The 22,812-nt window shown below is 39.4% G+C and overlaps 1 protein-coding gene across 1 annotated transcript in view; it reads left to right on the forward strand.

Annotated features, from left to right (window-relative positions):
* Positions 1-22,009, forward strand: part of lamb3 (laminin subunit beta 3) — a gene marked incomplete at its 5' end in the record, with an annotated part of 28,213 nt that extends 6,204 nt beyond the window's left edge. The window contains 11 exons of the mRNA XM_084061950.1: positions 1,409-1,505; positions 1,769-2,159; positions 9,276-9,454; positions 10,172-10,380; positions 11,508-11,711; positions 12,814-12,958; positions 14,012-14,219; positions 15,588-15,729; positions 16,187-16,363; positions 16,622-16,784; positions 21,788-22,009. Of these exons, the coding sequence (XP_083918076.1) occupies positions 1,409-1,505; positions 1,769-2,159; positions 9,276-9,454; positions 10,172-10,380; positions 11,508-11,711; positions 12,814-12,958; positions 14,012-14,219; positions 15,588-15,729; positions 16,187-16,363; positions 16,622-16,784; positions 21,788-21,924 (2,052 nt within the window). The 3' untranslated portion in view covers positions 21,925-22,009. The remainder of the gene's footprint in view (positions 1-1,408; positions 1,506-1,768; positions 2,160-9,275; positions 9,455-10,171; positions 10,381-11,507; positions 11,712-12,813; positions 12,959-14,011; positions 14,220-15,587; positions 15,730-16,186; positions 16,364-16,621; positions 16,785-21,787) is intronic.
* Between the last annotated feature and the right edge of the window lie 803 nt (positions 22,010-22,812).

Here is a 22,812-nt window from a genome sequence, read left to right on the forward strand (position 1 = left end):
TTCATAATCTCAATGTAAAAACATTTCATAATCTCAATGTAAAACGTTTCATAATCTCAATGTAAAAACATTTCATAATCTCAATGTAAAAACGTTTCATAATCTCAATGTAAAAACATTTCATAATCTCAATGTAAAAACGTTTCATAATCTCAATGTAAAAACGTTTCATAATCTCAACGTAAAAACATTTCATAATCTCAATGTAAAAACGTTTCATAATCTTGTATAGTCTAACGAAGTAGGTCATTCATTTACGAACAAAACTTAAAGGGCAAGACCACTTTGGTAGAGGTTTGGGTTGTGTAGTTACCTTGCCATGATGTAACTCCAAAGGTGGGCAAGAAATAAAAAATTATTGCTCCATTGATTAGAAATTGATAATTCAAAATATGCTCCTCATTGATTTACATTGTATGGTAAAACTGCTCTCAAAGTCACTCTTTTAGCACAAAAACGAACGCAAACAAAGTTGATTCAGACAATATAGAACATCACCAAACCCAGTACTGTTTTGTTTTTTTATAAAAATGTCAACTTCCTGTTGATTTTGCCATTTTTAATAAGAAGAAAACCCGGACTGGATCGGCGGATCCGGATCCAGATCTTCAAATAGTAAAATCAACAGGAAGTTGATATTTTTATTAAAAAAACAAACAGTACTGGGTTTGGTGATGTTCTATATTGTCTGAATCAGCTATGTTTGGGTTCATTTATGTGCTAAAAGAGTGACTTTGAGAGCTGTTTCACCGTACAATGTAAGTCAATGAGGAGCATATTTTGAATTATCAATTTCTAATCAATGGAGGAATTATTTTTTATTTCTTGCCCACCTTTGGAGTTACATCATGGCAAGGTAACTACACAACCCAAACCTCTACCAAAGTGGTCTTACCCTTTAACAAAGTTGAAGAGATACGATGTCTCTGCCCGACTAGACTGAAGGAGCGAGCCCTATCGAAGGTCTTGAAGGGCGGATCCAAAGCCTTGCACTCGGTACCAGCGCCGCTTCCTATTGCTTCACCAATCTATGTCTCTGGTCTGATTGGTCAGTGTGGTTGTTGTCGTTAACTAAATGAATAAACTCTGGTCTGATTGGTCAGGGTGGTTGTTGTTGTTAACTAAATGAATAAACTCTGGTCTGATTGGTCAGTGTGGTTGTTGTTGTTAACTAAATGAATAAACTCTGGTCTGATTGGTCAGTGTGGTTGTTGTTGTTAACTAAATGAATAAACTCTGGTCTGATTGGTCAGTGTGGTTGTTGTTGTTAACTAAATGAATAAACTCTGGTCTGATTGGTCAGGGTGGTTGTTGCTGTTGTTAACTAAATGAATAAACTCTGGTCTGATTGGTCAGTGTGGTTGTTGTTGTTAACTAAATGAATAAACTCTGGTCTCTTGTCCCGCAGGTGAGCGGTCAGTGTGGTTGCAGACCAGGGTTCGGAGGTCGTACTTGTGCTGAATGTCCAGACAACTCGTACGGAGACCCTCGCACCGGATGTCTGCGTAAGTTAACTGACCCTCGTCTGTCAATCTCTTTGAACTCATGACACTTCATCTATTATGCTATTTGATGACCGGCAGCGGCTCCGGTAGCAGACACAAAGAGTCTCCTTTGTGTCTCCTACCGGAACCGCTGCCTACCGGTCCGGACTAATCCATAGAAGTAAAGCCATTTTGGGGGTGGAACTGTCCCTTTAATACGCTGCGTCCCGTCTAAATAAACAAATAAAGTAAAACTTTATCCACTTTGTCTTCACCTTCGGCAGCGTGCCAGTGTGACCGGGCAGGCTCCGCCCCTCAGGGCTGCGACCGGACCACGGGGGCGTGTCTGTGCCGGCCGGGCGTGGCCGGGGCGCGCTGCAACGCCTGCAGCAGGGGGCGCTGTGACCTGTTCCCTCTCTGCGAGGCCTGTCCCTCATGCTTCAACACGCTGGACGGACAGATCCACAACCTCTCCCTGAGCCTGGAGACCCTGGCCTCCCCCGCGGGGGGGGTCCCCACGGGGGGGGTCCCCACGGGTGGAGACCTGAGGCTCCGCATCAACGCCCTGGAGGCTCGTCTCAGTCTGCTGCAAGACTCTGTGTCTCTCTCTTCTTCTTCTTCTCCTGCCTCTGTGAGGAGGATCAGCCAGGCTCTGTCTCATCTCAACACACTGAGGTATTATAGAGGTTTATATAGATACATAGATATGTTATAGAGGTTTATATAGATACATAGATATGTTATAGAGGTTTATATAGATACATAGATATGTTATAGAGGTTTATATAGATGAATAGATATGTTATAGAGGTTTATATAGATGAATAGATATGTTATAGAGGTTTATATAGATAAATAGATATGTTATAGAGGTTTATATAGATAAATAGATATGTTATAGAGGTTTATATAGATACATAGATATGTTATAGAGGTTTATATAGATAAATAGATATGTTATAGAGGTTTATATAGATGAATAGATATGTTATAGAGGTTTATATAGATACATAGATATGTTATAGAGGTTTATATAGATGAATAGATATGTTATAGAGGTTTATATAGATACATAGATATGTTATAGAGGTTTATATAGATAAATAGATATGTTATAGAGGTTTATATAGATGAATAGATATGTTATAGAGGTTTATATAGATACATAGATATGTTATAGAGGTTTATATAGATAAATAGATATGTTATAGAGGTTTATATAGATGAATAGATATGTTAAAGAGGTTTATATAGATAAATAGATATGTTATAGAGGTTTATATAGATACATAGATATGTTATAGAGGTTTATATAGATACATAGATATGTTATAGAGGTTTATATAGATGAATAGATATGTTATAGAGGTTTATATAGATGAATAGATATGTTATAGAGGTTTATATAGATGAATAGATATGTTATAGAGGTTTATATAGATACATAGATATGTTAAAGAGGTTTATATAGATGAATAGATATGTTATAGAGGTTTATATAGATACATAGATATGTTATAGAGGTTTATATAGATACATAGATATGTTATAGAGGTTTATATAGATACATAGATATGTTATAGAGGTTTATATAGATGAATAGATATGTTATAGAGGTTTATATAGATACATAGATATGTTATAGAGGTTTATATAGATGAATAGATATGTTATAGAGGTTTATATAGATGAATAGATATGTTATAGAGGTTTATATAGATACATAGATATGTTAAAGAGGTTTATATAGATACATAGATATGTTAAAGAGGTTTATATAGATACATAGATATGTTATAGAGGTTTATATAGATACATAGATATGTTATAGAGGTTTCTATAGATACATAGATATGTTATAGAGGTTTATATAGATGAATAGATATGTTATAGAGGTTTATATAGATACATAGATATGTTATAGAGGTTTATATAGATAAATAGATATGTTATAGAGGTTTATATAGATACATAGATATGTTATAGAGGTTTATATAGATGAATAGATATGTTATAGAGGTTTATATAGATGAATAGATATGTTATAGAGGTTTATATAGATGAATAGATATGTTATAGAGGTTTATATAGATACATAGATATGTTAAAGAGGTTTATATAGATGAATAGATATGTTATAGAGGTTTATATAGATACATAGATATGTTATAGAGGTTTATATAGATACATAGATATGTTATAGAGGTTTATATAGATACATAGATATGTTATAGAGGTTTATATAGATACATAGATATGTTATAGAGGTTTATATAGATGAATAGATATGTTATAGAGGTTTATATAGATACATAGATATGTTATAGAGGTTTATATAGATGAATAGATATGTTATAGAGGTTTATATAGATGAATAGATATGTTATAGAGGTTTATATAGATACATAGATATGTTAAAGAGGTTTATATAGATACATAGATATGTTAAAGAGGTTTATATAGATACATAGATATGTTATAGAGGTTTATATAGATACATAGATATGTTATAGAGGTTTCTATAGATACATAGATATGTTATAGAGGTTTATATAGATGAATAGATATGTTATAGAGGTTTATATAGATACATAGATATGTTATAGAGGTTTATATAGATACATAGATATGTTATAGAGGTTTATATAGATACATAGATATGTTATAGAGGTTTATATAGATACATAGATATGTTAAAGAGGTTTATATAGATACATAGATATGTTATAGAGGTTTATATAGATACATAGATATGTTATAGAGGTTTATATAGATGAATAGATATGTTATAGAGGTTTATATAGATACATAGATATGTTAAAGAGGTTTATATAGATACATAGATATGTTAAAGAGGTTTATATAGATACATAGATATGTTATAGAGGTTTATATAGATGAATAGATATGTTATAGAGGTTTATATAGATACATAGATATGTTATAGAGGTTTATATAGATGAATAGATATGTTATAGAGGTTTATATAGATGAATAGATATGTTATAGAGGTTTATATAGATGAATAGATATGTTATAGAGGTTTATATAGATGAATAGATATGTTATAGAGGTTTATATAGATACATAGATATGTTATAGAGGTTTATATAGATGAATAGATATGTTAAAGAGGTTTATATAGATGAATAGATATGTTATAGAGGTTTATATAGATGAATAGATATGTTATAGAGGTTTATATAGATACATAGATATGTTATAGAGGTTTATATAGATACATAGATATGTTATAGAGGTTTATATAGATACATAGATATGTTATAGAGGTTTATATAGATACATAGATATGTTATAGAGGTTTATATAGATGAATAGATATGTTATAGAGGTTTATATAGATACATAGATATGTTATAGAGGTTTATATAGATGAATAGATATGTTATAGAGGTTTATATAGATACGTAGATATGTTATAGAGGTTTATATAGATACATAGATATGTTATAGAGGTTTATATAGATGAATAGATATGTTATAGAGGTTTATATAGATACATAGATATGTTATAGAGGTTTATATAGATACATAGATATGTTATAGAGGTTTATATAGATGAATAGATATGTTATAGAGGTTTATATAGATACATAGATATGTTATAGAGGTTTATATAGATACATAGATATGTTAAAGAGGTTTATATAGATGAATAGATATGTTAAAGAGGTTTATATAGATACATAGATATGTTATAGAGGTTTATATAGATACATAGATATGTTATAGAGGTTTATATAGATACATAGATATGTTATAGAGGTTTATATAGATACATAGATATGTTATAGAGGTTTATATAGATGAATAGATATGTTATAGAGGTTTATATAGATACATAGATATGTTATAGAGGTTTATATAGATGAATAGATATGTTAAAGAGGTTTATATAGATACATAGATATGTTATAGAGGTTTATATAGATGAATAGATATGTTATAGAGGTTTATATAGATACATAGATATGTTATAGAGGTTTATATAGATGAATAGATATGTTAAAGAGGTTTATATAGATACATAGATAGGTTATAGAGGTTTATATAGATGAATAGATATGTTAAAGAGGTTTATATAGATGAATAGATATGTTAAAGAGGTTTATATAGATACATAGATATGTTATAGAGGTTTATATAGATGAATAGATATGTTAAAGAGGTTTATATAGATACATAGATATGTTATAGAGGTTTATATAGATGAATAGATATGTTAAAGAGGTTTATATAGATAAATAGATATGTTATAGAGGTTTATATAGATACATAGATATGTTATAGAGGTTTATATAGATACATAGATATGTTATAGAGGTTTATATAGATACATAGATATGTTAAAGAGGTTTATATAGATGAATAGATATGTTATAGAGGTTTATATAGATACATAGATATGTTATAGAGGTTTATATAGATGAATAGATATGTTAAAGAGGTTTATATAGATACATAGATATGTTATAGAGGTTTATATAGATACATAGATATGTTATAGAGGTTTATATAGATGAATAGATATGTTAAAGAGGTTTATATAGATAAATAGATATGTTATAGAGGTTTATATAGATACATAGATATGTTATAGAGGTTTATATAGATACATAGATATGTTATAGAGGTTTATATAGATACATAGATATGTTAAAGAGGTTTATATAGATGAATAGATATGTTATAGAGGTTTATATAGATACATAGATATGTTATAGAGGTTTATATAGATGAATAGATATGTTATAGAGGTTTATATAGATACATAGATATGTTATAGAGGTTTATATAGATGAATAGATATGTTAAAGAGGTTTATATAGATAAATAGATATGTTATAGAGGTTTATATAGATACATAGATATGTTATAGAGGTTTATATAGATGAATAGATATGTTAAAGAGGTTTATATAGATAAATAGATATGTTATAGAGGTTTATATAGATAAATAGATATGTTATAGAGGTTTATATAGATACATAGATAGGTTATAGAGGTTTATATAGATGAATAGATTTATTTTTACTTCCATTTTTATCCCACGATTTTGTAACCCCATTTTTTTTACACCCAGTGTCAATTGTCTATGTAATCCTGGGCACTACCCTCCCCCTGCCAGCCTAGGGAGCCCAGGGCCGAGCTCATGCCTCCTTCAATGCATGAGAGCCAACTGACCTTCTCGTCACCTGACAGGGGAGAGTTTCCCTAGCCTGGTAAACCCCCCTCCCTCCGGAAAACTCATTTCTGCTGGGCTGGATTAGTACCGTTGACTGACAACCCCTTCAGCCAATCAGCAGTTCATTCCCCTTCAGCCAATCGGCAGTTACTTCTCCCCAGAACCAGGGCAGGAGGACTTCTGAAAGGGCCATGCCGAAAATAGGTTGCTTAATTCGGATACATGCGTGTCACTGCCTGCCCCTAATGGTTCTCTGAATTTGTACTTTTAAATAGGCTCTGTCATGATTAATTGACCACATATACAGTGGGGCAAAAAAGTATTTAGTCAGCCACCATTGTGCAAGTTCTCCCACTTAAAAAGATGAGAGAGGCCTGTAATTTTCATCATAGTTATACCTCAACTATGAGAGACAAAATGAGGGGAAAAAATCCAGAAAATCACATTGTCTGATTTATAAAGAATTTATTTGCAAAGTATAAGGAAAATAAGTATTTGGTCAATAACAAAAGTTCATCTCAATACTTTGTTATATACCCTTTGTTGGCAATGACAGAGGTCAAACGTTTTCTGTAAGTCTTCACAAGGTTACCACACACTGTTGCTGGTATGTTGGCCCATTCCTCCATGCAGATCTCCTCTAGAGCAGTGATGTTTCGGGGCTGCCGCTGGGCAACACAGACTTTCAACTCCCTCCATAGATTTTCTATGGGGTTGAGATCTGGAGACTGGCTAGGCCACTCCAGGACCTTGAAATGCTTCTTACGAAGCCACTCCTTCGTTGCCCGGGCGGTGTGTTTGGGATCATTGACATGCTGAAAGACCCAGCCACGTTTCATCTTCAATGCCCTTGCTGATGGAAGGAGGTTTTCACTCAAAATCTCACAATACATGGCCCCATTCATTATTCCCTTTACACGGATCAGTCGTCCTGGTCCCTTTGCAGAAAAACAGCCCCAAAGCATTATGTTTCCACCCCCATGCTTCACAGTAGGTATGGTGTTCTTTGGTTGCAACTCAGCATTCTTTCTCCTCCAAACACGAGAAGTTGAGTTTCTACCAAAAAGTTCTATTTTGGTTTCATCTGACCATATGACATTCTCCCAATCGTCTTCTGGATCATCCAAATGCTCTCTAGCAAACCTCAGACGGTCCTGGACATGTACTGGCTTAAGCAGGGGGACACGTCTGGCACTACAGGATTTGAGTCCATGGCGGCGTAGTGCGTTACTGATGGTAGCCTTTGTTACTTTGGTCCCAGCTCTCTGCAGGTCATTCACTAGGTTCCCCCCGTGTGGTTCTGGGATTTTTGCTCACCGTTCTTTAAAAAAAATAAAAAATTGACCCCACGGGGTGAGATCTTGCGTGGAGGAATGGGCCAACATACCAGCAACAGTGTGTGGTAACCTTGTGAAGACTTACAGAAAACGTTTGACCTCTGTCATTGCCAACAAAGGGTATATAACAAAGTATTGAGATGAACTTTTGTTATTGACCGAATACTTATTTTCCTTATAATTTGCAAATAAATTCTTTAAAAATCAGACAATGTGATTTTCTGGATTTTTTCCCCTCATTTTGTCTCTCATAGTTGAGGTATAGCTATGATGAAAAATACAGTCCTCTCTCATCTTTTTAAGTGGGAGAACTTGCACAATGGTGGCTGACTAAATACTTTTTTGCCCCACTGTATGAAGTTAAACAACTACATTCTATCAGAACGATATCTTGTAAGTAAATTATGTGCCTCAAATAGAAGTTTGAGAGCTTTTGAAGTTGTAAAACAGCTGAGAAAATAGCGGAGAGAAAAGATGGCTGCCGCTCGTTTTTGGTCGGGTGCACTCAGGCTGGACTCGGTTCCATTCGGTTTCACTCGAACTTTCCACCTGATTGGCCAACCTTCGCTGTCAATCACAGAACATTGAGCGAGAACGCTGATAGGCTCGTCCATTTGGTGAACGGGCAAGAAACACTCAGACAAGCCTTCAGGCCAGACTCCTTCCTGAAAACAAATGGAAATGAGTTTTCCGGAGGGAGGGGTTTACCCAGGCTAGAGTTTCCCTGGTTAGACATAGCGTGTGGAAGGAACAAGTTATTCCAACCAGTTCCTTTCCCCTCCGTCTACAAGCCTCGCGCTGCGAGGCGTTGTGAGCTTGTAGATCTGCTATTTTCGGCAAAGAGGTATAGAGGGGAAAAAGACGGAGGGGAAAAGACCCTCTAGGGATAAGGTGTAGAGGGGGAAAAAGAGCAGACCAAGTACAGAGCCAACGGTCAAGTTTACTAACTATCAAGGGTTTAAGTGGTTAGAGATCTGTAAAGAAAGAGCTATGGCTTGTTTCCATTGGGGTCCTTTGTACTCAATTCATAGAAACGTTTAATGACAGACACTGTCATCTGATCAGCTGACCTTGTATTGAACTATCAATCAATCAATCAATCAATCAATCAATCAATTCCATTCCATGAAAACAACCAGAGGGTGGAATAAATCCTCCCCAGAGCGTAGCGGTCGGTCGGTCCCATTCATTCATTCACTGAGCGTTCTCTCTCTCTCTCTCTCTCTCTCTCTCGCTCTCTCTGTGCAGGGAGCGAGTGGAGCAGCTGGACTCTAACCTTCCTGATGGTCTGAATCTTCTTCCGGGTCTGGACTTGGACCTGGAAGGACTGCGGGCTCTACTGGAGAGCCTGGTCCGGACCTATGACACCAAGGAAGACGCCATCAGGAACGCCACCTCCTCCTCCTCCTCCTCCTCCTTAGATACAGGTCAGACAGAGGAGGCGCTCAGGTGTTTTAAAAGCTGCTCAACACCAACTGGTCCTCAAACTTTTTTTAATTGCGAAAACCCGCGGTTTGTTATGAGTGTTTCTCCAATGGGGGGTATGTGTGCCCCTAGGGGTACTTGGAGGTACTGCAATACAGGGGGTACATGAGAGAAAGTTGTTTTACATGAACAAACTTAGTTTGAACTGCTGGTCTGTATAGTGTTAAATGTAATTCAATCCAAAACTTGACCTGTAAGGGTCCATTTGGTTCCTAACTATCAATACTTTATCCCCTTGGAACCCCTTTTCAAAGTGCACGGGTCCGAGTGGGGGGGGGGGGGGGGGGCTTTTTTCTTATTTCCACACAACAGCTATAAGGTGTATTCAAAACATACTGTAGTTCAATGTTGAAAATGAGTGGTATTCTCCTTTAAATCTTTATTATAATAAAGTTTTCAACTTTCAACATACTTTATTTAGCATTCAACATTTTCCAAACATTTTTGATATTTTTCAAATACGTTTACGTATACGCTATGTTTTAAATAGCCAACATATAAATCAATCAATTCATCCCATGAAGCCTTGAATTCATGGAGATTATATTTTAGTTTTTGTCGCATTCCTGAGACAATAATTGAATGATTGTAAAATAAGTCATTTTTTTTTGGAGCGAACTACTCCTTTTTTTTTTAACACCAGAGCTTGTGTCCAGCAGCGTTCTCAGACGTCCAGAAGGCCTACGGCGAGTCCGGGCGTGCGGTCGGCGTCGTGGAGGCCGGCGGGCGGACCGTGACTCGGTCGGAGACCACCAGAGACCAGACCGCCGCCCTGCTGGACCAGGTCCAGCCTCACAACACCAACGACCTGGACAAGCTGCAGCGCCACCTGCTGTCCCGACCGGACCTCAGTCCCGCCGCCAAACAGGTGCCTCCAACGTTTGACCATCTACAACCTGACGCTCTTAACCCTTTGAGACCAGGAACACGTCTGTGTCATTTTTTAGATGACTTTATGGCTACTCGAAGAAATAGCAGATCTACAAGCTCATATAGCGCTGCACCGAGTGCCGCGCTATATGAGCTTGTAGATCTGCTATTTCTTTGAATAATGGTGTAAAGGACACTGTTTTCTTTGGCAATGGGTTTCCAGATTGTTAAAAAACATACAACTCTTTAACCAAGAATCTACAGTAGCATCGCTCCACAGTTCCACGTCATTGGCATTTTTTTTTGATTGATTGAATATTTTATTAGGCAAAAAAATGTCAAACAGCAACAGTTACATTTAAAACACTTTGTCTAAAAAGGTCCGTTCATAAAAGTCCTCGCGGTCTTCTTTCCAACGAGGTCCTTGATATTCAATTCATAGATAGTGGCACCACAGTTCAAATATCATTACAAAAAAAAATCACACCCAGTGTGAAGTGGGCGGTGTGTGGTCATCACAACATGACTCACTTAAAAAAAAAGGATAAATGATTTTCTTTTAAGTCCATACTGCTATTCATAGGGCTGCACATGTGTCATGTGTTTCGCTAGCCAATCACAGTCCTGAATTTGCAAAGTCAGCCAATCACATTACAGCTAGCGGTGATGACACTAGCTGTAATGTGATTGGCTGACTTTGCAAAAGTATAGATTTGCATTGACTGTGGAAGGGTTAGGGTTGTAGACTGCGTTGTAGACTATTGGCCAATCACGGTGCAGGACGTCTGTCCAATGGGAAAATAGTACTACCTCCTTTCTTGGCCTCCTGAAATGTGCATTTTCAGGGCTGTTTTAAAAGAGCCCAGCGGAACTGCACTTTCTGAGGGATGGGGTCGGACTATTCCAACCCTGGGTGGCAGTGCTGTAAGAAGGAGAATTTGCCCATGTTTGTTTTGTGGGTGGGTGGTACCAGATCGTTGTTAACGCCCCCCTCTAGTTTTGTGACTGTGGGCGTGGCTAACTGTTTGGAGGTATTTACTCACACATGCGGGAATAGGGGGTAAATGTGGCACTGAACGAGTTAACCCCTTAATCATGCATCACGTGACCCTCGTCATCCTATAGGTGTGCGGCAGTGAGCGGGCGACCCCGTGCACCCCCCTGCGGTGTGACGGCGGAGAGCTGTGCCCTCCGGCGCCACCTTGTGGCGGGGGGGAGGACGGCTGCGTCGGGGCGCTGCCTCTGGGGAGGAGGAGCCTGGCCGACGCCCAGGATGTCAAGGACCGACTGGAGAGGTTGAGCCGGAAGATCACACACGCTACGGAGAAGGTACCGTCCATACTGTACATTTAACCCATTAACTACTGTACATACTGTACCTCTATATTCATCATTTAACCCATTAAAGGAGGCACACCATGAATTTAAAAAACATATTTGATATTTAATATCATATGGTTTATGTCCCTCAAACCATTTTCAAAAGGTTTGAGCCTAAATCAACACTCAGATATACTCATCCCAAGTCAATTCTCTCAGGCTTATAAAGCACTTTCAGCTGCAATACCAAAACGTCCTGTTGGGCAGAGGGGTGCTGTACTGCGGTACTGAGCAATTCTGTCTGTCAAAATACATGGGCAGAAAGTTTCGTGATGTAAGCAAACTTGCCATTCTGAGATGGCCTGTTTAGACACGCCCATTCTGAAAATCTCTGAAATGAGAATGAATGACTGAATGTTAAAAAAAAATTGGGGTACAAGAGACACTGGGGAGCCCAAAAAATATCAAAAAAAATAAAAAAAAGTGAAATTCATGGTGTGTCTCCTTTAACACCTGAGGCCCATTCTACAAACGTCTTTTCTGAATAACGTATGTATGTATGTATGTATTCTAAGATTTGCAATTTTTTTTACGATTTTTCAAAAATAGCAGATCTACGATCTAGCACCACAAAAAGTTCCTAGCAAAAAATATTTAAAAAACTGTATAAGCTTTTCACTACTTTTTCCATATTAATACGTCTGGCCATTTAAAATAACCAGATGTAGCCTAAGTATCAAGTACAGTTTTCAAATGACTTTCACTCGAGTACTGTAGTTACATTTTCCAAACACTTAATACTTCACTACTCCACTACATCTCAGAGGAGAATATTGTATTTTATACTCAGCTACGATTATTTGACATCTTTAGCTACTAGTTACTTTGTTTTCACATTTTATTATTATTATAAAACAAACACTAATAATTTAAGCCCTATTTGTATACGTCCATCCATTCGAAAACAACTGATCTACAAGCTCACGTGTTGTTTTAAGGTCTGTGTACTTAATAAATACAATTAATTTAATTATAACTAAAGTTAGCTTTCATTTCATTGCATGAAAGATCCTTTAATATAAAATAAAAGTTGTGGCTTTAATCTCCTCAGCTCAAGGAAACACAGGGAACGACCAATCAGGTGAGGCGATCCACGGAGAAGCTGGCCAATCGGATTAAGTTGGCCAGAGACGACCTGGAAGTGGATTTGAAAGAGACGCGTGATGTCATCAAAGACCTGAAGGACTTCCTGTCAGGTAAGAACCAATCAAATCACCTGTCTTATTTACGCACCACATCTATGAACCAATCAAATCAGCTATGTGCTCCTCTGAATCCCGCCCCTGACTAGACATAGATAGATAGATAGATAGATGCTTTATTTGTCCTTGCGGAAATTAATTTTGCACCAAGCAGCGTCTTGGCGCTACCAGGGCCGCATTAAGACCCCTCAGGGCCGTGGAACACCACAAAATCAAAGGCCCATGTGCGTGCACAACCTTTTTTTTCGGGTCTAATTCGCGTCTAATGTGGTCTAATTCGGGTCTAATTCGGGTCTAATTCGGGTCTAATTCGGGTCTAATGCGGTCTAATTCGGGTCTAATTCGGGTCTAATTCGGGTCTAATTCGGTTCTATTTGACCAATATAAATCAACTTTTTTTCTTTTTTTTGCTGTAAAAATATTTGTATCAGCGCAGGTCGGGCGCCAGCACGAGCGGCGCTGACATTCAGACTGCACAGACGCTGAGACACAGGGCACTGCGCAGCCTTTCCAATAGTCCCTTGTTTTTAATAGCGTATCGCAACTCATGAGCAACGATATATAAATATATATATCTATGAAATTATTAAAAAGAAATACAGATTTTAAAACATTTTTTTTTTAATTACATTTTTTTATTTTTTATTAAATACACAACTCTCACAGGGCCCTGCAGGCTGCGGGCCGTGGAACACAAGTTCCACTAGGTTCCACGGTTAATGCGGCCCTGGGCGCTACCCCATATTACAAAAAAAACTAAATTAACTCATCCAGTGCCACATGAAGTCTAAGACGTCATGATTTTTTTTTTTTTTTTTTTTTTTTTTTTTTTGAAAAACATGTTCAGAACCCAAGATATGATTATTTCAAGATTTTCTGCTCCATTCACTCTTTGTTTAACTTCTAACTTAAAAAGGCTGTATCTCGGTAGGCTATCTCTCCTAAGCACTTTTTTTTAACAATGAATTTTAGCTGTGGCACTCAGAGCTAAAATTCCATAAATAAACTGGGCACTGAATGAGTTAACCCTAATCTCCTCCCCTCCAGATCCGTCCTCTCCTCTCCAGAGCATCAGAGAGGTCAGTGACCTCATCCTGTCGGCCAGACTTCCTCTCAGCCTGTCTGACCTGAGGAGGAAGCTGGAGGAGCTGAAGCGTCTGGCGGCCGCGCTGCCGGGGGGCGGCGCCGTGCTGCGGGAGGCGGGGCCACAGCTGGACGCCGCCCGGAGGCTGCTGCAAGACGCCCGGGACGCCAGGTATACTGACTGACTGACTGACTGACGGACAGACCCCTTTATAGAGGGTCAACCTAACCCCACCGCACGCACACACACACACACACACACACACACACACACACACACACACACACACACACACACACACACACACACACACACACACACACACACGGTACCATAGCCATGGGTATGAGCTGTATGGGAGGGGACTACATGCAGGGGTGCACATAACTGGTGCGCATGCGCACCCAAAATAAAAAATGCGCACCACATCAGACGACGCGAGGCGCTTTTGCGTACCAACAGCTGGGACAGGAATTTCCAAGCTTTTATTTTTTAGCAAAAATAAAAAATAAAAGCCTGGAGAACGAGGACACATGCTGCACGTGATTGTGTGAGTGTCTCGCATGCCGGCTGTTAAGAGGCACTCGTCACCGATGATGAACGCACCGTGATGGTGCAAAATATGCCGTGAACGTCCAAATCTGGCGGATAAAAGCAGCGCAGCACAGGGCACCAACCTTGGGGGCTTCACCAAACGGCGTGAGAAAAAAAAAACGGCGGAATTTGGAAGCAGATTGTCCTTTTTTCTCGAGCAGCCCCCCTCCCCCCGTTGACAAAATTGTCCGGTGGGCACCGTGCTGAATCCCCCCCCCCCCCGTTGACAAAACGGCACGGGACCATTTATTTTGTGCGCACCAAGTCACATTTCCAGGTGCTCTTCTGAGTACTAGACCTAAAAAGTGATGTGCACCCCTGACTACATGCAATACCAGAGTATATCTAAAAACATAATAACATTATAAACATAATTAAAGCTGCAAGCAGCGATCACAGCTCTGTCCACAATGCAAGTCTGTATGGCAATCAGCTGAAAGCTAGGCTACATAGCTTAAGCAATTTCAGCCTATTGGCCGTCTAAGTGCACCTAGGAAGTTTCTGAAGTGTAGCATGCTCTGAACTGGAGTTTAAAGGCCAGCCAATAGGGACACAGAGGGGGGGGGCTTAAGCAATTTCAGCCTGTCCCTATTGGCTGTCTAAGTGCACCTAGGAAGTTTCGTAGGGTTTTGATGCTGGGAACTGGTGTCTCCTACCGGAACCGCTGCCGTTCATCAAATTATTGGCTTAGGAATGTGACAAAAACTATTCCATGAATTCAAGTCTCCATGGGGTGACTCATCCATAGAAAAACAGTCATTTTGGGAATGAACTATCCCTTTAAAAGTAAAACAAGGTAAACACATACATAGAATACATAGAGTCAGTGTAGTGTCTCAGTAAACTAGGATCACATTTAAACCAAGAACCAGCATTGTTTAAAATAATAATAATATGTACATGAAACTAAACTATAGAGCATATACTTTATTGTGATGTTTTCAGGGACGCAGCAGTGGGAGTGAAGGCCGATGTGGACGGTCTCCTGGACGGCTTCAGCTCAGCAGAGGGCTCCCTCTCTGGCCTGGAGGGCAAACTGCACCACACCATGGGCATCATAGACAAGCTTAATGACACCCTGGTTAAGGTAATAGAACTTAATGACGTCCTGGTTAAGGTAGTAGAACTTAATGACATCCTAGTTAAGGTAGTAGAACTTAATGTCATCCTAGTTAAGGTAGTAGCATTTAATGACATCCTAGTTAAGGTAGTAGAACTTAATGACATCCTAGTTAAGGTAGTAGAACTTAATGACATCCTAGTTAAGGTAGTAGAACTTAATTCCACTGGTTAAGGTAGTAGAACTTAATGACACCCTGGTTAAGGTAGTAGAACTCAATGATACCCTGGTTAAGGTAGTAGAACTTAATGACGAGGTGACGAGGGTTGTAGTAGAATTCTTTATTTTTCAAAATTGGTCAGAATTCTCGAATAATTAATTCAATTTATGAGAATCTTTAAAAAAAATAGGGTTGTCAGGTTAAAGTGTTTAAAATAAATGAGATGGAAAACTAACCTCTCCTCTCCTCTCCTCTCCTCTCCAGGCTCTGGTGCAGCTGTCTCCAGCAGAGGGTGCTCTAGAGCAGGTGTCAGAGCTGACAGGGAGGATGAAACCTCAGCTGACTCAGCTCAAAGCTCTGCTATTGGCTGGAGACCAGCTGTCCCAGCATGCATCTGGTGACAGCGAGAAGGCCAAGGATGAGGCTGACGCTGCTGCTCAGGTGTGTGTTTGACGTTTGTGTTTGACGTTTGTGTTTGACGTGTATGTTTGACGCATGCGTTTGACGCGTGTGTGTGTGTGTGTGTGTGTGTGTGTGTGTGTGTGTGTGTGTGTGTGTGTGTGTGTGTGTGTGTGTGTGTGTGTGTGTGTGTGTGTGTGTGTGTGTGCGTGCGTGCGTGCGTGCGTGCGTGCGTGCGTGCGTGCGTTTGACGCGTATGTTTGACGTGTGTGTGTGTGTGTGTATTTCACTCGTGTTCAGGACTTACTGACCTTGAAGGAGCAGCTGGCGAAGGTCAAGGCCGCCAACGCCAACAGTGGGCGTGGCGACGGGGCTAGCTCGCCGGGGGAACGCCTCCAGAGGCTGCAGGACATGGCGGCTTCTCTGTCCAGAGACACTGGACTCATGACGGACTCTCTGGCGGGTATGTTACACACCACTCCATGCACGGCAGCCATATTGGGAAGAAATTGGGGGCCTCTTCCTTACTTCCTTCAGCAGGTGTTACCGATGATGCTAAGGAAGGCTCTGTTCCATTTAGTGTAACACAGTGGTTCTAATGAAGGCTCTGTTCCATTTAGTGTAACACAGTGGTTCTAATGAAGGCTCTGTTCCATTTAGTGTAGCACAGTGGTTCTAATGAAGGCTCTGTTCCATTTAGTGTAACACAGTGGTTCTAATGAAGGCTCTGTTCCATTTAGTGTAACACAGTGGTTCTAATGAAGGCTCTGTTCCATTTAGTGTAACACAGTGGTTCTAATGAAGGCTCTGTTCCATTTAGTGTAACACAGTGGTTCTAATGAAGGCTCTGTTCCATTTAGTGTAACACAGTGGTTCTAATGAAGGCTCTGTTCCATTTAGTGTAACACAGTGGTTCTAATGAAGGCTCTGTTCCATTTAGTGTAACACAGTGGTTCTAATGAAGGCTCTGTTCCATTTAGTGTAACACAGTGGTTCTAATGAAGGCTCTGTTCCATTTAGTGTAGCACAGTGGTTCTAAAGAAGGCTCTGTTCCATTTAGTGTAACACAGTGGTTCTAATGAAGGCTCTGTTCCATTTAGTGTAACACAGTGGTTCTAATGAAGGCCCTGTTCCATTTAGTGTAGCACAGTGGTTCTAATGAAGGCCCTGTTCCATTTAGTGTAGCACAGTGGTTCTAATGAAGGCCCTGTTCCATTTAGTGTAGCACAGTGGTTCTAATGAAGGCTCTGTTCCATTTAGTGTAGCACAGTGGTTCTAATGAAGGCTCTGTTCCATTTAGTGTAGCACAGTGGTTCTAATAAAGGCTCTGTTCCATATAGTGTAACACAGTGGTTCTAATGAAGGCCCTGTTCCATTTAGTGTAACACAGTGGTTCTAATGAAGGCTCTGTTCCATTTAGTGTAGCACAGTGGTTCTAATAAAGGCTCTGTTCCATTTAGTGTAACACAGTGGTTCTAATGAAGGCTCTGTTCCATTTAGTGTAGCACAGTGGTTCCCACACTTTTTAATTTCAAGGACCCCTGCATAACTCTGAGTGTACACCCACCTCAAGTACCCATGAGGGTCCCTGGACCACACTTTGAGACCCACTGGTGTAGCAGACTGTTTCCAGTTTGCCCAGAATGGAACAGAGCTTTCATTAGTATCATTGGTAACACCTGGTTAGGTGGCAGCATAGGCGGCGGGTAATGAAGGCTAGGGTAGGCTAAACCTTCCCAAATGTTATGCTGGGAAATTCTAGGAATTGTGCAAATTATATATAATATATGTGTGCAGCATTATTTAGTATTTTTTTTAATAATAAATCAGTAAAATCAGGCAAAAATAAGAATTAAATAACCTAACCCTAACTCTAAAACCGAAATAAAGTAACCAAAAAGAAACTAATCCGCCCAGAAACCGCAATTTTTTCCTTTGCGCGCGGCCGACCCCAGCCTTCCCAATTGTCAAGCTCAGCCGTCGCCTATGGGTGGAGCTACTGAAGAAAACATGCTGCTGGTGTATAAAATATACCACGTTTTTTGTTTGTTTTTTTATGTACATTTGATAATGCTCTTTTTATTCTCTTTTTGCCCCTTTTTTTCTTTCCTTTAAACCTCATCATTCTGTTATTGTTATTATCTATGCTGCTGCTGAAGGAAGCCAAACCAACATGTTTTACTCTTATGTATCTGTACACAAGATGTAACAATAAAGTACAACCTTCAACCTTGAACCTGGTGAAGGAAGTAAGGAAGAGGCCCAGTTTCTTTACCATAATGTCTGCAGTGCATAGAGCTCATATACCATGTGGAACGACACCTTCACTGTTTCTCAACATGCGGTCTAGTGGCTAAGCCAGTCATTCTGTCTCATAAACCAGTGGTTCTCAAACCTTTTCATGTCAAGGACCCCCAAATTTACACTTATTACCCCGCGGACCCCCATTTGAAAAGATAAGCCAGGGACCCCCATAAGAGAAGATTTTTTACGGCTCTAGCAGTGATTCTCAACCATTTTAATTTCAAGGACCCCCAGTTTCACATGCATTAGGCTACGGACCCCCATTTAATGGCATTTATACCGCTGGGACCCCAATTTATATTGTAAAATCAATGTTAATTTAACTCTGAGAGTGTACAAATGGAACCAAATGGACCCGTTAGGGTCCATTTGGTTCCATTTGTACACTCTCAGAGTTACAGACCCATAAGGGTCCATTTGGTTCCTGTCCATCATTTAGCTGGGGACCCCCTGGAACCCCCTCAAGTACCCCTGGGGGTCCCCGGACCCCACTTTGAGAACCAATGTCATAAACAACACGTTTCAGGGTAAATGTAGGTCTGATCATGATTTACTGTAGGCTACATATTCAAAGTGAGTAAGTGGGAGGGGCTTGTTGTCAGCCGAGAACGTGGGAGTCTGTCCCGTTACCATGAGCTAGACGACTCAGACCATTTTACAACAACCTCCACAATGTAATTACATAAACACATAATAGCAGTTTGAGAGATTAGTCCATGCACACACACACACACACACACACACACACACACACACACACACACACACACACACACACACACACACACACACACACACACACACACACACACACACACACACACACAGACTGACTGACTGACTGACTGCTGACTGTGAGGTTCAATTCATAAAGGTCTCACAGGCAATTTTATTACCTGTGTAGGCCCTATAAAGAGAAGAATGCATTCGCCATCTGTTTTGAATAAGGGGTGTCATGTTTTGCAATTAATTAAGTTTACCTAGACTAAAGGTAAAAAACATTTCTTAATTCCATTTAAGGATGTGTTTTCACTATAATTTATAATTATAAGTTATAGGCCATGACGGAGGCGCGCCGACTCAGCAGACCTTGAGGCTGAGGAGACGCGCTCGAGCGCCTCCAGGCGCGAGTGCCCGCGTCGACCAGCCGATGGTCTGCTAGTCGACTCAGCGGCGTCCGAGTTATGTACCGATAAGGACAGAATCGTAAATATTTTTGGTGCGGACTGCGTTTGCTCCACTGACTGCGTTTATCCCAACTACCACTCAAAGTGGCTCCTGGCCCACTGCCTGGATGAGGCAGACTTATTTTTTAAAGCTTTGTGCTTTCTATTAGACTGTGCAGGGCAGAGGCGTCTAATCTCTGAGTCAGGGTAACCCCATACCCTCGGATTAAAGCTATTTCCTAATTCCATTTAAGGATGTGTTTACACTATATTTTAGGGCTATGGGGTAGATACTGAAGGGATACAGTTTTGGAAACAAGTTAGCATATCCACAGTTCTGATGTTCACACCTCCTATTTGGAAGACAATTAGCTCCCTGTTGATGGTCCAAATGTTGATGGCTCTTGGTATCAATGTGCCTTCATTGATATTCTCATTAGCTCAACAATGAGATCTCCCCCTCAACTCTGTGGTTGATGTAGGTGATCAACTCTATTGTTTAGTTTAGTAAGGATATGTGGATAGTTTCAGTTATTTTGGGCAGTTTAGAAGTTTAGGCCTCCTGGATATTTTGTGCTAAGTCTTGTAATCCATTCTTTTTCATGGACTCTTCTCTACCCAATTGTCCAGCGGTCATTGTATTCCAGGCCGCATACTTTTATGGCATCAATCCCATGTGTCATAAAGTGTTGAACAATTAATAAATGGGTATCTTTTTCATTATTAATGGTGTACCTGTGTTGGCTTATTCTAATTGCTATGGAGTTGATTGTCTCTCCTACATACTGTAATCCACACACTTGGCAAGTAATCAGATAAACACAATTTCTGGTGTTGTATGTGATGTTCTGTCTTAGGCTAATAATGTTTTTGTTTGTCCTGTTTTTAACCGTTTGTTTCGGGCTAAAGTAGTTAGGCCTTGCCCGTGCTACTTGGTTCCATGGCTTCAATTTGCTGTGGATCAAGTAGTCTTTCAGATTTTTGTTTTTCCTATAGGCCGAAATGATCTTAAAGTTCTGTAGGAGGTTTCCTCCCCTGTTTTCAAAATTTCTTTTGATGGCTCTGTTTGCCAATAAACTTTGGCTAGAAAATGTGGTTACTAAGGCTAGTGTGGGTTTCTCATTCCTTACTTTCACTTCCTGGAATGTGTTGTATGATTTCCTGAGGAATGTTCTTGTATATCCACGTTTCCTTAATGCTGTGAATAGAGTTTTGCAGGCATTTTCAAAATCTGCTGTTTGTGTGCAGATTCTCTTGAAACGTAGGAGTTGTGACTTGACTATTCCTGCGAAACAATGGGTTGGATGGAAGGAAGTCTTGTGGAGCAGTGCATGTGTCTCCTTAAAAAACACCTTTGAATCCAGTTTGCCGGTGGTGTTAAAATCTTTCCCTTTGAAGACTGTAACATCCAAAAAGTCAATGTGTTCTTTGTTTGTGACATATTTCACTGTTATTGAGGCATGATGTGTGTTTAAGACTTGTATGAATTGCTCAAACTCCTCTGTGGAGTGCTCAAATACTCCAAAATATCATCTAGAAACCTAAAATAATGTGTGGGCTTGAATCTGCACTTTTTTTTTGCGTATGATGGCGCAAATTTCTTTCCCATGGCTGTTCCACTGATTTGAAGGAAGGTTTTCCCATCAAATGAAAAATCGTTTTTGGTCAAATTTAATTCTAGTAATTCCAATAATTCTGCGTCTGGTCTTTGTCTGTCAGGATACTTTTTAAAGATATCTCTGATTGCTTTCAATCCCGCTACTGTATTTATATTGGTGTACAAGCTATCAACATCTATTGAAAACAAGAAGGCACCCTGAGGAACCGTGATGTTTTTTAACTTTTTTTACTGACTGACTGACTGACTGACTGACTGACTGACTGATGGCTCATCCGTCTGGTGCCACGTCATGAAAACAAACAAACACAAACCAATAGGAGATAACAGCTGTATATAAATATATATTTAAATATGTTGTTCCTTGTGTCATTCCAGGGAAGGCAGACTCTCTGCAGAGGTTGCAGGATCAAGTGCTTCACAAGTCAGAGAGACTCCAGGGTCTGGATGCAAAGCTGCAAGGGTTACTGGCTGCCATCAGAGCCAAAGCCCATCTGCTGGCTACATGTAGTTAGACCAATAGCAATAATAATGTGATATATGGTTTTTATTGGTCCTAATACCCTCCTACGTCATATATTAAAGGTTTCCGTTAATGGATTTAGTGGAACGTTTCACTTTTTTTTCAAGGTCAAAAGCAAAGTTTTGAGGTTTTAAAGTGTGGTCTTGGTTAAATTGTGTTAATTATTGGAGGGTTTATGTAGAGTTATCCAGCATACAGTATCTGGTGTCTTTTCTTGAGTATTGGGGGTCAATCTTTCCAATAAAACACTTGATGAGAGGATATGTTAATGTCTGATGCCTGTATTTGGGGTAACGGTACTCCCAACACCCGTTTGTTTACCGCATTTGGCATCTTACAGTTTGTGTCACGCTGCTCATATGGGAGTAAAATGATCTAAACCTGGTATAAAGTGTTCCTTATAGACATGGTTAAAAGATATAAGAAGTAATGTTTATAAAAGTCCCCCCCCCTTATTAGAGACATTTTACGAGGACCCTCTGTCCCAGAACCTCCTATTTTATTGTGAGCTTAGCCTCCACATCCCCTGAGTTGCCAAAAATAATTAACTGTACCTGATGAAATGAGCGAACAAGTGGGATTTGTGTGCCGCCTAAAGTAAAGCATAGCTCAAAGAGTTTATCTTGTTCTATTGAAGACAAATGAACTGATAATTATTCTTGCACAAAACAAATCTGCAGTCACTGTGGAGGCTGTTGTATCAATACGCTGTTAAATGATAAATGACACTGCATTTATAGCAGCTTTTTCCAAATTACTTAACAATGTGCCAGTTCCAACATGTCCCATTCACACAGTTGCCAGGCGGAGACTGGCATACAAGGCAAGGGGTTCAGTGTCTTGCTCAAAGGACACTTCAACAACACGTTGCCTGGAATTG

The sequence above is a fragment of the Gymnoscopelus microlampas genome, assembly GCF_963454915.1.
Source record: "Gymnoscopelus microlampas genome assembly, chromosome: 7".
Taxonomy (NCBI): Eukaryota; Metazoa; Chordata; class Actinopteri; order Myctophiformes; family Myctophidae; genus Gymnoscopelus; species Gymnoscopelus microlampas.